Source organism: Otolemur garnettii, unplaced genomic scaffold, assembly GCF_000181295.1.
Source record: "Otolemur garnettii isolate 467f Iridium unplaced genomic scaffold, OtoGar3 scaffold00156, whole genome shotgun sequence".
Taxonomy (NCBI): domain Eukaryota; kingdom Metazoa; phylum Chordata; class Mammalia; order Primates; family Galagidae; genus Otolemur; species Otolemur garnettii.
Genome location: NW_003852551.1, coordinates 2,011,413 through 2,030,595, shown reverse-complemented (window position 1 = coordinate 2,030,595; position 19,183 = coordinate 2,011,413). Strand labels below are relative to the sequence as shown.

At 49.2% G+C, this 19,183-nt stretch overlaps 1 protein-coding gene across 1 annotated transcript; it reads left to right on the top strand.

The window, feature by feature from the left end:
• The first annotated feature begins 10,017 nt into the window (after nucleotides 1-10,017).
• PAQR7 (progestin and adipoQ receptor family member 7) lies at nucleotides 10,018-15,634 on the top strand. The gene is made up of 2 exons (XM_003799779.3): nucleotides 10,018-10,332; nucleotides 14,470-15,634. The coding sequence occupies exon 2, from the start codon at nucleotides 14,492-14,494 to the stop codon at nucleotides 15,530-15,532; it is 1,041 nt and encodes a 346-aa protein (XP_003799827.1). The 5' UTR covers nucleotides 10,018-10,332; nucleotides 14,470-14,491; the 3' UTR covers nucleotides 15,533-15,634.
• The last annotated feature ends 3,549 nt before the right edge of the window (nucleotides 15,635-19,183 follow it).

Genomic DNA, 19,183 nt, shown 5'->3' with positions numbered 1-19,183 from the left:
GATGCCATGGCACTCTACCCAGGGGGATAGCTTGAGGCTCCGTCTCAAAAAAAAAAAAAGAAATCAGTGACTCAGGCCAGTAATCCCAGCACTTTGGGTGTCTGAGTTAGGAGGCTTGAATTCAGGAGTCCGAGAGCAGCCTGAGCAAGAGTGAGACCCTGTCACGACTAAAAATACAGACAAAATTAGTGAGGCATTGTGGTGGGTACCAGTGGTCCCAGCTACTCTGGAGGATGAGGCAGGAGGATCACTTGAGCTTAGGCGTCTGATGTTACTGTGAGCGAGGCTGACATCACAGCACTCTAGCTTGGACAACAGAATGAGATTCTGTCTTGAACAAAGAAATCAGTCCCTTCTCCCAGGGTATTCCCACTACACTGAGTGTGGCCGAGGTTGTGGGCATGAGCCAGACTCCCTGGGTTTGCATCCTGGCTTTGCTCTTTGTATGAGGTGGGAATGGCTACAAGAATGCTGTGTAACAAACCACCTTAGAATTTGGCGACTTAGGCCAGGCACAGTGGCTCACACCTGTAATCCTAGCACTATGGGAGGTTGAGGCAGGTGGATTGCCTGAGCTCACAGGTTTGAGACCGTGAGCAAGAGTAGACCTCATCTCTAAAAAAATAGCCAGGCGTTGTGGTGGACACCTATAGTCCCAGCTACTTGGGAGGCTGAGGCGAGAATTGCTTGAGCCCAAGAGTTGGAAGTGAGCTATGGGTTGGAGATGAGTTGCTGTGAGCTATGATGCCACAGAACTCTACTGAGGGCAACAAAGTGAGAATCTGTTTGAAAAAAAAAATTGGGAGGCTTAAGGCTGGGTATGGTGGCTCATACCTATAATCCTAGCACTCTGGGAGGCCAAGGGGAGTAGATTGCCTGAAGTCAGGAGTTGGAGACCAGCCTGAGTAAAGAGTGGGACCAGGCTCGGTGCCTGTGGCTCAAGTAGCTAAGGTGCCAGCCACGTACACCCAAGGTGGTAGGTTCAAATCCAGCCCGGGCCTGCCAAACAACAACAACGGCTGCAACCAAAAAATATAGCCAGGCATTGTGGCGGGCGCCTGTGGTCCCAGCTACTCGGAAGGCTGAGGCAGGAGACTCGCTTGAGCCTAGGAGTTGGAGGTTGCTGTGAGCTGTGATGCCACAGCACTCTACCAAGGGGGACTGCTTGAGTCTCCTGTCTCTAAAAAAAAAAAAAGAGTGGGACCATATCTCTCCTAAAAATAGGAAAAATACCCAGGCATTGTGACAGGTGCCTGTAGTTCTAGCTACTCAGGAGGCTGAGGCAAGAGAATCACTTGAGCCCAAGAGAGTTTGAGGTTGCTGCAAGCTATGACGCCACAGTACTTTACAGCGGGCAAAATGAAGCTGTCTCAAATAAAAAAAAATTGGGGACTTAAACCTTTATTTTTCTTGCTTATTGGCAAAGGGGGAAAGGAAAGAATTGAAATAAAATGATGATACTTGGCATTCATTGAGTAGTTATTGTAGCAGGCATCATTAAACGTGTTATTTCATTCATCCTCACGCCAACCCTATGGAGTGGGTCTTATTACTCTGGTTTGGCATTGACAAGACTGATGTCCAGAGAGATTACACAATGTGCACAAGGTCACGGCTAGTGAGTGGGTAGAGCCGTGGTGTGAGCCCAGAATGTACCCAATGTGCTTCACTGCTCTGCTACCTCCACTGAATGGATGACCTTGTTTGGGGGGAAAGATAAGGTGTTGGAGAAAATTCAGACACCACATTCATCATTTCTCTCACTTCAGGTCTACTGAAGCTCTTCCTGAAGTCTCCCCTCTCTGAGACTGACTTTTAAGGTCTTTTAATTCCTTTGAGTACTTAACTCAGGTCTGCCTGGGAATCCAGTCTTTCTGGGGCCTTGATCCTCTGAGGACTGAGTATGGTGCCCGGGAGGTGGCCAGATGATGCTTAGGTTACCCCCAGGTCCAGGTTTCTGAGCTAACAGGTGGCCGGGCTCTGGGCCCCCAGAGCAATGTATCATCAGGCCTTGCCAAGATGGCCAGAATGCTATCACCCTTCCCAGGGAGGGAGGAAGGGAGGTGCCTGGGTGTGGGGAGGAACTGGAGCTGAACAGGGACAAGAAGGAAGAGTCCCTGCCCGCAGCTTCCCTCAGATATACCAATGGGACAGAGAAGAACATGGGGGTGGAGTGGGCTTGGATCCAGATCGGCCCCTAGCCATCTAGGTGGCCTTGAGCACTGGGCAAGCAGCAATCTCTCAAGCTGATTGAGATAATGACAGAACATAGAAGGGGCTTTGCATTCATAATTGCTCGCTATCCTTTATTATTTTTATCATTCAGCTCTCAGATATTCACATTCAAGTTTCACAGTGGAGTGACTTCTCTCCTGCAAGCCTACCTGCCATCTGCTTCCCAGAACCTGAATACATTTGGAGCCGTGTGATCTGGGACACATCATCTTTCTTCTCTGGACCTCAGTTTTTCTTTCTTTTGTTTTGTTTTGTTTCATTTTGTTTAGAGACAGGGTCTCATTCTGTTACCCACCTAGAGTGCAGTAGTGCAATCATAACTCACTGCAGCCTCTAACTCCTGGGTTCACCATGTCTAATTTTTAAATTTCTAAAAGTATTTTGTAGAAACATGGTCTTGCTATGTTGCCCACACTGGTCTTATACTCCTGGCCTCAAGTAATTCTCACACCGTGGCTTCCCAGAGTGCTGGGTTTCTAGGTGTGAGCCACTTTGTCTGACCTGGGCCTTGATTTTTCTATCCATAGAATGGGGGTTGTAAGAGTGGAAAGAGGGTAATCCTTTTCCTCCCATCACAAGGGTCATGGCTGACACTCCTAAAACAGAGACAAGTTGAAGAAAGCATAACAAATTTATTTGATCATAGTTTTACATGACACAGAGCCTTCAGAATGAAGACTCAAAGGTACAAGGGAAACTGTCCATTATTTTGTTTAGATTAAAGAAATATGAACAACTATAGAGACACGACTGGACAAAAAGGATTTGATACCATGCTAATAGATTGAATGGAGAGACCCAGCAAGGTCTGTCTGTTCAGATTTTTCTTGGCCTCTCTGTGTAGTATTCCTTCTTCCTGGTCATGGGGTAGGACCCTTCTGGAATTGTCTTATTTTATTTTTAAATTGTTTCAGCTGGGGGCAGTGGCACATACCCATAATCCCAGCACTCTGGGAGGCCAAAGCAGGTGGATTGCTTGAGCTCAGGAATCTGAAACAGCCTGAGCAAAAGTGAAATCCCATTTCTTAAAATAGCTGGTTCTTGTGGATGGCGCCTGTAGTCCCAACTACTTGGGAGACTGAGGCAAGAGGATTGCTTCAGAGGCTGCTGTGAGCTATGATGCCATGATAGTCTACTGAGGGCAACAGAGTGAAACTCTGTCTCAGTAATAGTAATAGTAATAATAATAGTTTCAACAATCCCTTCCAAGTGATGAGTGAAGGTCTTAATTTCTTTATGACTGTAGTTGAACAAAAAAGTAGGGGTCCAAGGAGGTTAGGGCAATATTTTTAGGCTGTATGTCTGGCTTTGGGAAAAAAGGGGTTTTTTGGACCAGCCTTGGGAAAGACGGGGTCTAGTTACTATGGCTTAGGGACAACAGACAGGAGGGCAGAAGATGGTCAGAGAGAGACTGCTTTTGAGGGTTTCACTTTGGGGTATCGTTTTCTTAGCCCCCCACAGGGTCATCACACTTGCCTCTAAGGATTGAATGAGGCTCAAATGAAATAATATATAAGTTCCTGGTCACTGCTGTGATCCACAGTTTCCCAGTTTGTAAAATGGGTTAATTATAGTACCTGCTTTATAGGATTATCTGAATCCAAGACGTAGTCATAGAAACTGTTTAGTGCACTGCTCACGTGGCAAGAATGTAACTGTAGTTTTCAAAATGAGCCCAGCACAGATCCAGTGTTCCAAAAATGGAAGCTGAATCCAAGTCACCTTCTCACTTTTAAATTTTTATTTACTATGATAGAATATAGAATATTTTCTTGAGCCAGGTATAATGGCTTAATGGGGCCTATAGCCCCAGCTACTCGGAAACTGAGGCAGGAGGATTGCTTTTGCCTAGGAGTTCAAGGTTACTTTGAGTTATGATTGTACCACTACACTCCAGTCTGGGCAACAGAGTAAAACCCCATTCTCTAACACACACACTAAAAGAGATATACTATATACATACATACACACACACACACACACACACATATATATATTTATTTATTTATTTTCCCTCCATAATGTCTTTTTTTTTGCAGTTTTTGGCCAGGGCCAGGTTTGAACCCACCACCTCTGGTATGCGGGGTCCGTGCCCCACTCCTTTGAGACACAGGTGCCACCCAGTCTTTTTTTTTTTTTTTTGAGACAAGAGTCTCACTCTGTCACTCTGAGTAGAGTGCTATAGCATCATCATAGCTCACAGCAACCTAAATCTCCTGGGCTCAAGCCATCCTCTTGCCTCAGCCCAGGAGTAGCTGGGACTACAGATGCCCGGCCTGATGTCTGGTTAATTTTTCTATTTTTAGTAGAGACAGGATCTCCCTCTTACTCAGGCTGATCTCAAACTCCTGAACTCAAGTAATCCATCCATTCGGCCTCCCAGAATGCTAAGATTACAGGTGTGAGCTACCATGCCCAGCCTTTCCGTGATATCTTTACTTGTTTTGATTTCCTATATCTGTAGAGAAATTTTCAATGCTACTTTTCCTATCTATGTAACAGAGATTTAATTAATTCTACGGGTTTGTCTGAACCTGTTGGAGAGACAGGTTTCATGCTACTACATTACGATTACATGTTTCACTATAATATAATAGAGAAATATACGTTCCTTTAGTGCTTTGCAGTGGACAAAACAATGTTGATGTTTTATTTAATTCAGTCTTGGCAGGTTGGTGGTATTATCTCCATTTTACTGGTCATAAAACTGAGGCCCAGAGATTTGCCCAAGACCCCATGGTGAGTTGGGGTTAGCATTAGGTCTTGGATCCTGTCTTCACATTTAGGCATCACAACTGCCTCTCCCAGAGGACTCAAAGCTCCCCTAGGGCAGAGCAGTTTCTCTCTTAGCTCTCCATCCATCAGGCTGTGGGCTCCTAAGAAGCTGGTGGGGTCTCCCCACTCTGCCTGGTCCAGCCTTTGCACACCAGAGGAACCGACAACCCGTGGTATTGTTGATCCAATATTTATTGAAGGCCTTGGCTGCTCTACTCCTGGAGGAAAGTGTGTCAATAGGGAGAAGAGAGTGGGTGTTTTAAATCGGGTTCAGACACTGCACTGGCTGGGCAGACTTCTGGGCAGAAGCTGCCAGAGGGGAGGGGTTTGGGTGGGACCTCGAATAAGCCAGGGTGCCCAAGGCTGGTGGAGCACCCCAGTAGACACATGAAGGTACCAAAGCTGCCTTGCGAGCGGATGGGGGTTGGACAGCAGGCTCTGGCTGGGAAGCTCTCCATTCTCCAGCTACACCTGTTCCCTGTTCTCTCCAGGTCAGCTGGACCTAGAAACTGCAACTTATGCTTCTGTCCCTGTGTCTTCCAGCAGCGCGACCTCGCTCAGCTGCGGCCCCAAGGAACTTGGGCAACCGCTGTCCAGGCCTCCATCCCCGGCTGAACAAACAGGAAGTCCCGAGACTCTGGGGCGGGCAACCCCTCTGCTTGTGCGTGCAACACGCGGGCGTGGTGCGGGAGAGGTGCTTGTGCAACGGCGCGGCGGCGCGTGGGGGCTGGGGGTCGCCCCGGCTGCAGGCCAAGGCTGAGGAGGAGGCCGCCCGCCCTCCCCCGGCTCGGGGCGGGGCCGCTGCCCGCCGCCCTCAGGCCCTTTATCTGCCAGCCCGGCTGTCCCAGAGGTGGTGGCTCCCGGCTCTGCTCAGGCCACAGGTACGGGCGCCGGGCTGGACGCAGAAAGGGGCGCTCCCCGCGGGCCGCGGCTGGGCTGCTGGGCTGCTGAGTGCCGTGCGACTCTCGGGGCCGGGTGCACGCGGGGACGTGGGGAGAGGACGGACAGGGTAGTAGCGCTGGAGGGGAGCACCTCCGGGTCAGGCTTAGGGCAAGAGGATGGGTGGGTGGGGATCCGCAGGCAGGACCAGGAAGGAAGAACCCGAGCCAGAGGGGGGATCTTGGGAAGAGTGGGAGGAGGCAGAGGAGAGGGGGCTCAGGACCGGAGGGTCGGCGAGTGCGAGGATGCGGGAGGACGCGGGAGGAGGGATGGGAGACAGCGTGTAAGTGCTGTGGAGAGGGGGACACCCCTGGGGGATACTGAAGGTGGGCAGAGGGGAAACAGTGGTGAGAGAGTGGACACGGGCACTCTGGGGAAGACGGTGGTCCTGGTGGACAGGTAGGGAACTCGCTGCTTCCTGGAGGAGGAATCTAGATGAGACAAGAAGGGGAGCAGGCGCGTGGAGCTGAGTGATGTGAGGGGTCCTGGTTGGCAGAACCAGGAACAGTAAGAATAGCACTGCTGGGGGCCAAGAGGGACTCTTGCTCCAAAGGCCCAAGTAGACCAAGGTCCTTGGGATGGGGACCCCTCCCCTGGTGTCAGGAGGGACTAGATTCCTCCCACACAGTGAGAGAAGTGAGGGGATCCCACACTAGTCTCAAGGCTGCTGGCTTGAACAGCACCCAGAGATTTCCCTGGGGCAGCTCCCAAGGCTGTGGGGCTAGGTCAGGCCAAGGTCTTGGAGTCTGAAAAGTTTCCTAGATTCTCAGTGTGGATGCTCCTGAGTGGATGGCTCAGGTTCCCATATCCGAGCTCCTATGAAGAGGGCCCCAGCCTTCTGCACCATGAGGCTTGTGCCACCTCTGGGTCCTCTTGTTGGGAAGCTGCCCCTGGCTAGACTCAGTTTCCCTTCCCAGAGTGGCCCTTGCTGGTCAGCTGTGAAGCTTAGGTACCTTTTCTGTGCCCTGTGCTGAGGGACTATAGTCAGCTCACCCAACCTCTCTGGGCCCAAAAGAATCTCCTTCCTCAGAGCAGTGTGAGTCTGAGCTTCACAGACTTTAAGAATTATTTATTTCAGCCGGGCACAGTGGCTCACTCCTGTAATCCTAGCACTCTGGGAGGCTGAGGAGGGTGGATTGCCTGAGCTCATAGTTCAAGACCAGCCTGAGCCAGAGCAAGACCTCATCTCTAAAAAAATAGCCAGGTAGTACCCGTAGCTCAGTGGGTAGGGCACTGGCCACATACACTGAGGCTGGCAGGTTTGAGCCTGGCCTGGGTCTGCTAAACAATGACAACTGCAACCAAAAAGTAGCCGGGCATTGTGGCGGGTGCCTGTAGTCCCAGCTACTTGGGAGGCTGAGGCAAGAGAATCTCTTAAGCCCAAGAGTTTGAGGTTGCTGTGTGAGCTGTGATATCACGGCACTCTACCGAGGGCTGCAAAGTGCAACTCTGTCTCAAAGGAAAAAAAAAAGAATTATTTATTTCATTCTCCTCACCTTCTCCACTATAAATGGAGTCCCAAAGTACAGTTAGAAAAAAAAAATGCTTTCTGTTCAATTTTAGAAGACTTGGTGGGGCTTTTTCTTTAAAACACTGAGCCAAGTTGAGGCATGGGTTTGCTTTGAGGGAGGTGACCCAGTTGCTAAGAGATGGGGAAGCCAGCCAGGGATGAAAACTTTGCCTGAATAGTCTGTGGCTACTTGCTGGGTGCTTGCAAGTTGCCCCCAGTGGATGAAGGGTGAGATACTGATTTTGGAGCCAGACAGATGTGTTTTGCCATCCTTCCCCTGGGGCTGGATACAGAGGGCACGTATTATCCGTGAATACAGAGAGTTGTTAGGGAGTGATGAAAAGTGTGTGAAAACACTTGTTAAACAGCAAGCCACTATAAATAATGAGCCCCATTAATAATGTTTCAGGCTTTGCCGTGTAGTGTCGTCCTCATCAGGACACCTCGAGAAAGTTTACCTCGGACAACCCCACTGTGAACATTGGCCTGACCTTATTACTTTTTGCTAATGGAATTAGACTTTGCCTTCTATGGCGAGATAAAGTTATCTTTTTATTTATTTTTTATTTTTTATTTTTTTGAGATAAAGTTATCTTTAAGAGAATATGCTGAACAATCAGGGCCCAGAAAAGCAACAGTGAATGTTTTGCTTGCCAGGAATGAGGCAAGAGAGGGAATGGAATTGTAAGTATATAATACTTGTAATAGGTGTAATTTATTGAGGCTATCGGCACCAAGAGGGCAGGGGATTGATACCTTTTGGTGTTGATTTCCTGGACTGTAAGTTCTATGAGGGCAGCACTTTAAATGGCTCTTTAAGTTGCACTGTTCTGGGGTTTTGTCCTTCAGGCCTATGTCTTGGAGAGGGGATTGTGTTAAAGTTCCAGTGCCCAGCACATAGTAGGCCTAAAGTAAACACTGTTGGATTGTCACAGGGCCTGAGGGCCCTTTGAAGTCATTGGTGATTTCATTCTCTCCTTTGACATTTGGAGAGACAGGGCCACGGGAGGAGGGACTTGTCCCAAGTCACACAGGGTTTGAGTGGTTGGGCAGGATGAGAATCCAGCAAAATCCGTGGACTCAGCATAGTCCAGAGCCAACCCCGAGTGTCCATGACATCTTTCACTTTCACCCACTTACAAGAGGGTAGCTATTTTTTCTCCTCTGACTGCAACTGAGGAAACAAGCTCAGCGAGGTTAAGGGACTTTTACAAAGTCACACAACTGGTAAGTCCCAGACTTGAAATAAAAATGGGGATTCTGGCTTCTCTTGAAATACTCTGCTGGAGCTGAGTGGTGGAGGCCTACACTTAGGGCAGCAGCTCTTTCCAGTTCTCTAGGGTCACCACCTGGGCGGCCTCCTTCCTAGGTACACAGGCTCACAGGCATTTGTGTGGGTAAGTGCGCTGGGGCAGGGAACCTGGCTGCTTCATTCCACCTGTGCCCCAGCCTGGTAGCATTGTGGCTGGCATATATCCTAGTAAGCACTCAGTGAAATCCGTGGAATGGGAGTAACCCAGGGTTCTCCCTCTCCAAAGCCCTGTTCCCCAACCTGATCTTTTCTTTGCTCCAGGTGAGTTGTGAGAACTTTTGTCCAGGAGGAGCTGGGGGTGGTGGTGAAAGCTTTGGCTGAGAAGGGGGGTGAAAAGCATTGATCTTGAGTTGAGGAAAAAGGGGAGGAATTTGCTGCTCAGATTGACAGAGGAACTCCTACTGGAGCCAACACAGAAGCCTCCCAACCTTCCTGCAAGACATGCCCAGGCCAGAGCACATGCTTTTGGATTACTTGCTAAGGCAGTACACTCCCTGCACCCTCCCACTCTGGGGTGGGCTGCCAAGATCCTGGAGTTGACACCTCTTCCCCTGGGAATGTCCTTGCTCACTCACATCTCTTGGACCTTGGGCAAGTGCCAATTTTCAGGGCTCTGTGAATCTAAAGCAGGTACTCTGAATGGTCTTTGCTGAGAATATTTAATTATTAAGTATGGTCAGTGTCCTCAGAAGTCCAAATTCTAGCCAAACTTCCCTGGTCCTCAAATAGACCCCTGGGGATTAGGCATGTGTTTAGGAGACACAATCAACTTTCTGAGGCTTCCCAAATCCAGTGGAACTGGCTACTGAGGGCTAAAAGAGGATAGATTTTTAGACAACCCTAAGCAAATCTCTCAGGCTAGGGAAATTTCAAATTCTACCATTATTATTATTATTAATAATAGCAATTATTTTTTGAGTCCCTATACTATGCTAACTATGCTAATTTTTTTTTTTTTTTTTTGACGGAGCCTCAAGCTATCCCCCTGGGTAGAGTGCCATGGCATCATGCTCACAGCAACCTCCAACTCCTGGGCTCAAGCGAGTCTCCTGCCTCAGCCTCCCAAGTAGCTGGGACTACAGGCGTCCGCCACAACACCTGGCCATTTTTTGGTTGCAGCCATCGTTGTTTGGCGGGCCCAGGCTGGGGATACGAACCTGCCACCTTAGGTATATGTGGCTGGTGCCTTAGCCGCTTGAGCCACAGGTGCCGAGCCTATGCTAATGTTTTAATAAATTTAGTTTCGTGGCAATCTATGCTGTGGATAATATTGTAATTTCCATGAGAGAGCTAAGGATCCGATATGGTGAGTCACTTGTCTAAAGTCATACAACTAGCATGTTATGGAATCAGGAGTCAAACCTGGTTTGTCGGATCTGAAGTCCATCTCCTTTGTGAGCTTTTATAGAGTCTGTTTTCTTCTTTATTTCTAATTTCTTCCCATTCTGATTCCCACTGAGTAGGGGACAGGAGCCAGCCAAGTTCGCCTGACCTCGGTCAACCAGGCCTTGCACACTTGGTCCCAGCCCAGCTTTGCTATTGCCTTGCTGTGTGATCTTGGGTAAGTCAAACCTTTCAGCCACCTCTCAGTTTTCCCACATGCCCCACTCAGGTTCCAGATGAGCTTCTTTCTGCAGCAGAGTCCTGGCTGGGAGAGCACACAGCCTGGTTTAACCAAGGAGAGAGGGGGAAGAGAGAGGTGCGGGAGGTTGTTTTCAGCCCCACCCTCTGGTGACATCACACAAGACACCTCCAGTTGCTGGAAGCCACGCCCCTGGTGACCCTCACTTTGGAAGTGCCACACAGTGCTTGGCATTTGATGAATCTGCCCAGTCCCACAGTAGAAGTCATCAGCCCCCAGGCTTGAGGGAAACCCCCAGGTACCCAAGGCAACTTGGGAGGTTTGGAGGGGGCCCGTGGACATGTACTGTGCTGGGCTGAGCTGCTGGAACAGGCAGGGCCCAGTAGCCTGGTGGGCATACTATTCAGAGGCAGACTACTCAGAGGATGCCCTGATGGTGACATCTGGACACTCACTCTCATCTTCTATCCTGCCTCTGCTTCTTTTCCCTGGATCAGGGTCACTTTCCTTGGAGTTAGGAGACAGGAACTATTTCTGAAAATTGACCTAGTAAGATGGAATGGGGCCTCTGGGTATAGTCTAAAGAAAATAGCTTGTTGGGGCCTCTGTCATCCTGTTGCCTCTGGGTTTTGTCCTTAAGGCCCCTGTGTCTTGGGGAGGGGATTGTGAGCCAGCCTATCAACCCCGGAGGAGGTAGCTGGGAGGCGGGTAGATAACTGGCAACTTAGAGAGACTGAGTTCTAGAAGCCAAGTCATTCACAGAAAAAGGCCTGCTTGTTTGCTTTAGGCCAGGATTTTTGTGAAGTCGTTCTGCGGGGTGCAGACATATGTGACCATAGCAGGGTAGCAGCAGAATGGCTATGAATGGAAAATCTCAACTATATAGTCAGAGAGCAGGGTCCAGTCTTGGCTTCACTTCTTTCCTCCTTCCTCCCTCTCTGACCTTGGGTAAGGAGCTCTTAAACTCTCTTGAATTTCACTATTTGGAACAATAAAATGGGCAGAACAATATCTACCTCCCAGGCAAGTGATGAGAATTAATTGCAACAAGGCTGTATAGAATGAGCATACAGTAAGTGCTTACTACATTTCAACTGGCTTTAGAGTATGATTATTATGTTTCTGGGAAAGGAATCCCTGGTCATATAAACTTGGCAAATGCAGATTCAGCAGAGCTAAGCAGACTTCTTTGCTGCAGGACTTCTCAGAGTCTTTAATGTGCTGTTATGCTTTGGTCAGTTCTAAGAATGGGACATAAAACATAAGACTGGACTTAACAGATCACAGGGACCCAGGAAGGAACTTGGTGTCCACAGGGTACCATCAGGCTTCATCATTCCCTGGTCTGTGCATGGTGGAATAGAAACCTTGCTGTCTTGGACAACTCTGGGGAAGGCCTTCCTATCTCTGGGATCTGGTTTAATATAAAACAAGGGAGCTGCATGAGATGGGAAGACAAACTTGTGAACAAGTGTGGAAGCTGGATTACTGAGGCCAAAGCCCAGTTTCTTAGGGAGATGAAGAAATCCAGCACTGGCTCCTCAACCAGGCAGCGGGGCTTAGACTGAAGTGGCCCCATAAATTACTCCGTCAGAAAGGTCTGCTCTTAAAACCTGTCCTAGGGAGCAGAAGAACCCTCCCTGTGCTACTCCCTGTTGTACCCTGGTGCGGTAGTGTGATGACTTACTAATTCCTGCTGCCCCACTGGACTAGGAAGGGCCAGGGGCCAGAGCTGACTCCAGAATCCTAATGCAGCAGAGGCTTAGGAATGCAGACCAGGCCAGAGGAGTATGGGCTAGGGAGACTGATCATCTTGATGCCTTGCATAGCAAGCACCGTGCATTTACTTGGATTGTATGTGAATTATTTGAGTTGCTTTGGGGATGATTACAGCACAGCTTGTGGCAGAGAACATGACTGTTTTGTCCTGCCTGAATCTCTTTGTTTCATACAGTGACTGGGGCAAAGGTAGTTATCATGGATATCTGATGAATCTGAACACTGAGTTCAATAAGCTTGCTGGAGAGAATTTATTTGGCAGTGGAAGGGGAAAGGTAGTCAGGGAATTGTCTGGCAGGTTTTTCATTAGACATTTGGGTTAATGAATGACACAATGAATGATGATAAACTTGAATTATGCAACTGGTGCCATGCAAAACAGTAAAATGGTGATTAGGCGTGCTACCTTGTCTTGCAAAGGGCAGTTAGGGTGATGGTTAAGAGTGCAGACTGAATTCAGTGCAAGCCTCTACCACTTCCTGGTTAAGGTGGGTGGGCACAATACTTAACTTCCCCGCACCTCAGTTTCCTTATCCGGAAAATGGGAATAATAATAGTATCTACCTCACGGGGTTGTTATGAAGCTTGTAGCAAGTACTGTGTAAGTATTTGCTGTGATTTGTTTTCCTTTCTATAACTTCGCCCAGATCATGACGTTTCTGAGGACAGGGAATCAAATCCTTTTCCACTCTCCCCTCCTCCCCGATTCCAGCACAGGTATGGAGGGCTCAATGTTTACTAAATGAATGAATGAACGTATGTTTTAAAGTAAAGGCTAAATTGTCTAACAAATCATAGATCAGGGGAAAGTTGGGGGGCAATGAGGAGGCCCCCTAGAGGTGGCAGCTTATACTAGCCTTAAAGGACTTCAGTGCAGAGAAAGGAAGATGGCACAGGGAGGTGGCATGGGAAATGAGGGCTTTGAATGCCAGGATGAGGGATTAGATTTGATTAATTTGGAATTAGCAACTGTAGGCAGCAGAGCAGGGGCTGGAGAGAGGAACTTGAGAGTGGGTGTGGCTAATCAGTGGTTAGCTAGGGACTTTCAGGAAAGAAGTGGCTCTTTGACTGGGGCCTTGAAGGGTATACGGCATTACCAGACTGCTGTTATATTGTTCTTTCCTTCAGCAGACATTGAGCTCCAGTTACTTGCTAAGCACCAGAGGTTCACAAAATGAGACAGACTGCCTGCCCTCTGTGAACTCACATTAACAACTAGAATGCCCATGAGAAGTGTTATAATGGTCACAGGATGGCCTGACTGAGGGCAGACATGCAAGTAGAGGGATCATCATAGGAGGTTCATGGGGCCCAGGAAAGCATCACAGAAGAAACAGGTTTGAGGATTATTAGGAATTTTCTTAATAGGCAAGAGGAGGAAAATACTCAGGCATAGGGAACAGCTTGTGTGAAGCTACAGATATGTGCAACAGCAGTCCAGGGGTTTGGTGAGGCTGTGACTGGATTTGACGTGTACTGTGGTTGAACAAGAATGCTGCAGAGGGCGGCGCCTGTGGCTCAGTGAGCAGGGTGCCGGCCCCATATACTGAGGGTGGTGGGTTCAAACCCAGCCCTGGCCAAACTGCAACAAGAAAATAGCCAGGCATTGTGGTGGGTGCCTGTAGTCCCAGCTACTTGGTCGGGAGGCTGAGGCAAGAGAATCACCTAAGCCCAAGAGCTGGAGGTTGATATGAGCTGTGACACCACGGCACTCTACCAAGGGCGACAAAGTGAGACTCTGTCTCTTAAAAAAAAAAAAAAAGAAGAAGAATGCCTAGTAAGATGGAATGGGGCCTCTGGAGAAGGTAACAGGGACCAGAGCATGTAGGGTGACAGAGGGTCAGCAGGTGACCTGGGCCAGTCCCCATAGTGGCTATAGGTAGAGGCTGTCACTGTTGCCACCAGGTGAATGCTGATGGTGGCATAAACACAGCCTGAGAGGGCCTGTCCCCATCTCACGTGGAACGCATGGCTGCATCTGTACTTTAGAGGAGGAAACAGCCCGGCCACTTAAATGTGGAGCCTGGACTGGAAAGGAAATGACCGAGGCAGGGAAACTTATTAATTCCTCAAACATTTATTGAGCACCTACCATGTGTCAGGCACTGTTCTAGGTACTTGGGATCCGTCAAGGAACATAACAATGACCTTTGCTCTCATGAGGTCAGAGCTCAGCTCTTCCTGAGGACGACTCCTCTTTCTTTTTAAACCCAGCCTAAGGATGAGGGTGTGGGGAGGGAGGGTAAGACCTGAGCGTCAGAATGCCACCTCCCAGCTGCTGCTCATGGTGGGAAGGAGGACCCCAGACCCCTGACCTTGCTCTGGCCTCTCTCCCAGCGCCCTCCCCAGGCCCACAGCCATGGCCATAGCCCAGAAGCTCAGCCACCTCCTGCCCAGTCTGCGACAGGTCAGCCGGGAGCCTCAGCCATCTGTGCAGCTAGAGCCCATCTTCACGGTGGGCCGAGCGGAGGTGCCACCCCTTTTCTGGAAGCCGTACATCTACGTGGGCTACCGGCCACTACATCAGACCTGGTACTTCTACTTCTGCACACTGTTCCAGCAGCACAATGAGGCGGTGAATGTCTGGACCCACCTACTGGCAGCCCTGGTGCTGTTGCTGCGGCTGGCCGTGTTTGCCAGGACTGTGGACTTCTGGGGAGACCCGCATGCACTGCCCCTCTTTATTATCATCCTGGCCTCCTTCACCTACCTCTCCTTCAGTGCCGTGGCGCACCTCCTGCAGGCCAAATCTGAGTTCTGGCATTACAGCTTCTTCTTCTTGGACTATGTGGGGGTGGCCGTGTACCAGTTTGGCAGCGCCTTGGTGCACTTCTACTATGCCATCGAGCCTGTTTGGCATGCCAAGGTGCAGGCCTTTTTCCTGCCCATGGCTGCCTTTCTTGCCTGGCTGTCCTGCACTGGCTCCTGCTACAACAAGTTCATCCAGAAACCAGGCCTGCTGGGCCGCATTTGCCAGGAGGTGCCATCGGCACTGGCCTATGCGCTGGACATCAGCCCTGTAGTGCACCGCATCTTGGTGTCCCCTGGCCCTGCCATGGATGACCCGGCCCTTCTCTACCACAAGTGCCAGGTGGTATTCTTTCTGCTGGCTGCTGCTTTCTTCTCTACCTTCATGCCTGAGCGCTGGTTCCCAGGCAGCTGCCACGTCTTCGGGCAGGGCCACCAACTGTTCCATGTCTTCTTGGTGCTGTGCACACTGGCTCAGGTAGAGGCTGTGGCGCTGGACTATGAGTCTCGGCGGCCCATCTACGAGCCTCTGCACACCCACTGGCCCCACAACTTCTCTGGCCTCTTCCTGCTCACTGTGGCCAGCAGTTTCCTCACCGCGTTCCTCCTGAGCCAGCTGGTACGGCGCAAACTTGATCAGAAGACCAAGTGAAGGGGGTTGCAGCTGGTAGGGAGGGAGGTATAGTGGGGGGACAGGGGTCTGGGCTTGGCTCCAGATGGGAACAAGTCCTGGTAAAGATGTTTGTGTCTGGCCTGTGGTGACTCTCTGTGTACACCTCAACTGCCAGGGGCAGCATTGGCCAATCTTTGGGTTTGAAGATTGGCTAGGAGCTGCAGGAGTCCACTCCTGGGCCTGCACCAGCTTCCTGCCCTGGGAGTGGTCGCCCTGGCTTGCTCCTCCATTCCACTTCCCAGGGGCGGGCCTAGGTGTCAGCTTGGGTTCGGACCCTAACTTGGGCTTCTAGATTATTGGGATGGGAAGTGAAGTTTAGGGCCCCAGTCAGATTTGGGCTGAGAGGCAGGAAAGCCTCAGCACCCCACCTCTAGATTTCATGAGTGGATGGGGAAGGGGCAGGACCAAAATACATGTAGGATTTGCCATCCCTTGCAGTGCAGCCTGCAGCCTGCAGTGTTGGAGCTCCAGAGACCCCCACAGGTAGAAGATTGTGCCAGACACAAATGGATCCTATCTAGTGCCTCAGATGCCCTCAGTCACTGTCTCAGACAGTAAACTCCAAATCTCCGAGCTCTGGCCTCTGTGTCCCACACAGCCTGTTCTCAGCTTCTCTCCTGCCTCCCTGGTTCATGATTCACTTTTCCATTCAGTGTTTCCTGGGCCTATGCTCAGAGGCAGGCCACCAGCTGGGCCCTGTGGATCAAAATGCCAGATGACAAAAACTTTAAGGTCAAGGGAAGCACTGAGGGGGGAATAATCAAGACTGCCTGGGACTCTCAGGGTCTTGGATTAGGAAGGGTAGATCAGAGTTTGCAGACAGAATAGAAAAGGCATTCCAGGCATGGGGGGAAAACCTGTACAAAGGCCCAGAGATGAGAAGGAGTTCAGTGGGGCTGGGGCTAGGTGGTTTGGACTCCAATATGTCCTGGATATAATAAAGTGGTCGTGACAGAAGCTGCCTCTTTGCTCTTTGTTTCCTGTCCCAGGGAGGGACCCCTGCTCACAATATTGGAGGAGGTTTTCTGGAGGAAGTTGGGGCCCTAGGGGGGTGGAATAGGGTGGAGAGGAACTTCTTGTTTTAGCTGAGAGGGGCATTTTTTGTTTTACCTTTGTCTAGAGATAGGGTGGGGCCTTATGTACTGTATACATAGAGGTAAAATTTGTTTGGCAAGGGACTGGGGGCAGTCTTATTACTTAATAAATGTTAGAAATAATTAAAAGAATGAATTTAAAATATATATAATCCCACTTTATATTTTAACAGATGTTTTGGGTTTTTTCTTCAGTCAAGAAGGATTTTATATGTTAACTTTTATAACATTCATTTTTTATAGTACACAAGCAATATAGGTAATATGAAGGAAAAGTAGGAAGATAAGAAAAAAAAACCCAAACAGGGCAGCACCTGTGGCTCAGTGAGTAGGGCGCCGGCCCATATACCAAAGGTGGCAGGTTCAAACCCAGCCCCGGCCAAACTGCAACAAAAAAATAGCTGGGCGTTGTGGCAGGTGCCTATAGTCCCAGCTTCTTGGGAGGCTGAGGCAAGAGAATCCCCTAAGCCTAAAAGCTGGAGGTTGCTGTGAGTTGTGACGCCATGGCACTCTACCGAGGGTGACAAAGTGAGACTCTGTGTCAAAAAAAAAAAAAACAAATGAGTAAGAAATACCTCTCCACTGCTAAATTATCCTAAGGGCCTTCATATATGTGTGTGGGCACATATTTTGTTATATAGTAATACATAATATATGAAATTACAGATACATATACATATATTCCATCTGTGGAGATGGTGATTAGGGCTGGAAGGATGGTTGGAACGTCAGCACTTTATTATTATTATTTTTTTTAATAAGAGAAAGGTTTATTTCCAAATACCATGGGCGTGGGGGGGAACTACAAGAATCGGAATGTCAGCATTTTAGTTTCAAATTTTTACTTAACGTTTTGAAAAATCCTCTTCCATGTAATTTGGTACTTTATTTTATTTTATATATGTATGAATGTATATATGTATTTATTTATTTTGAGACTTACTTTGTTGCCCTTGGTAGAGTGCAGTGGCGTCACAGCTCATAGCAACCTCAAACTCTTGGGCTTAAGCGATTCCCTTGGCCTCAGCCTCCCAAATAGCTGGGACTACAGGCGCTGGCCACAAGGCAGGACTATTTTTAGAGACGAGGTCTTGCTCTGGCTCAGGCTGGTCTTAAACTGGTGAGCTCTGGCGATTCACCCGTCTCCTGGCCTTCCAGAGTGCTGGGATTATATAGGTGTTGCCACCGTGCCCGGCTCTTGTACTTAAATTTAGATTTTCTCTTTTATTTACTAAAGTAATTCACAAACTCAAGAGTTTGGTAACCATTTAGGTTGAGCACCCCAGCTCTGGAGTCCGTGGACCTGATCCTTAGCTCCACTGCTTCGCTTTGGGATGATTGCGAAGATTCAGCGACAAGAGGAAGAAAGCCCTGATCCCAGGGTAATTATATTTGTTGTAAGACCTCAAATTCGGGCTTTTGTAGTTCATGTGCAGCTCAAGTCAAACACTATGACATCAGTGCTTGGAGACAGAGGAAGCTTTATTCCATTTGACCAAAGGAACAAGACAGGAGAGCAAGAGTTGTCAGATCTGTCTTCTGGAAGAGATGAGGAAGGGAGGTTTTATGCAGGGTAAGAGAGGGTTCCATGTGTCCTAGTGTTGCCAGAATTTGTTTCTTCAGTAGGTCCTGGGTCTTAGGGATTTGAAGAATGAACCCACAGACTACAGATCAGTGGTAAGACAGTATTTATTATATATAAAAGAATACAGAAAAAGTACCAGAGCACCTGGCAGAGGGAAAGACCCAAGTCAGAAAATCTCCCCACTTTGTCAGGGTTATTTCTAGGGGTATGTAAGTCTAACAGATGAATACAGTCCTTTCTGTTGAGGGCAGAGTGAATGAACCATTCCCAGGCCTAGGAAATCTACATGAAATTGCTCAGGCCTAGGAAATGCGGGGGTGGGGGTGGTGTGGTGTGTGTCCCTCTTCAGCCCTGAATGGGGGAACCCTGTATCACCCTTAGGCCTGTCAAATCCTCACAGGGTAGCAGCGCAGCCAGAGGAGGGCTCTCTAGGTCCCAGGGTGGTTCTGGGGTTGGCATGGGCAGCAATGCAACTTCCTAGGGACCTGCAGGCTGCCACTGCGCTTGCCTCTCTCTGCTGCACTTGGTTCTTCAACCCTGGCCTCCCCACATCCTGCCTCACAAACACCCCTGGGGCAGCAAAGCAGAAGGCCAGGCAGGTCCTCCCTGGCAGGCTGGTGTAGCCCAAGCTGGGGCGCCACACACCCTGTATCACTAGAGTGAAGTCTGTTTCTAAATTCTCAGATGACACCTTGAGCAACTAGACTTCTGAGCTGCAGCAGCAAACTTCCTCAAAGGCATTCCTTTCTCCGGCAAAGCAAACGCATACATATTTCTTGTGACCTTAGAGTTGTTTCTGTTAACTTAAAAAAAAAAGAAAATCGAGGTTTCTACTTTGGAAAAAGGAGAGCTTTATTTCTCCTGAAAGGTTCTCAACCTGAAGTGGCCATTCTGACAGGCTAGGAAACTGCTCTGGCCCTAACCTAGGAATGCAGGTTTCCAAGGGAGACA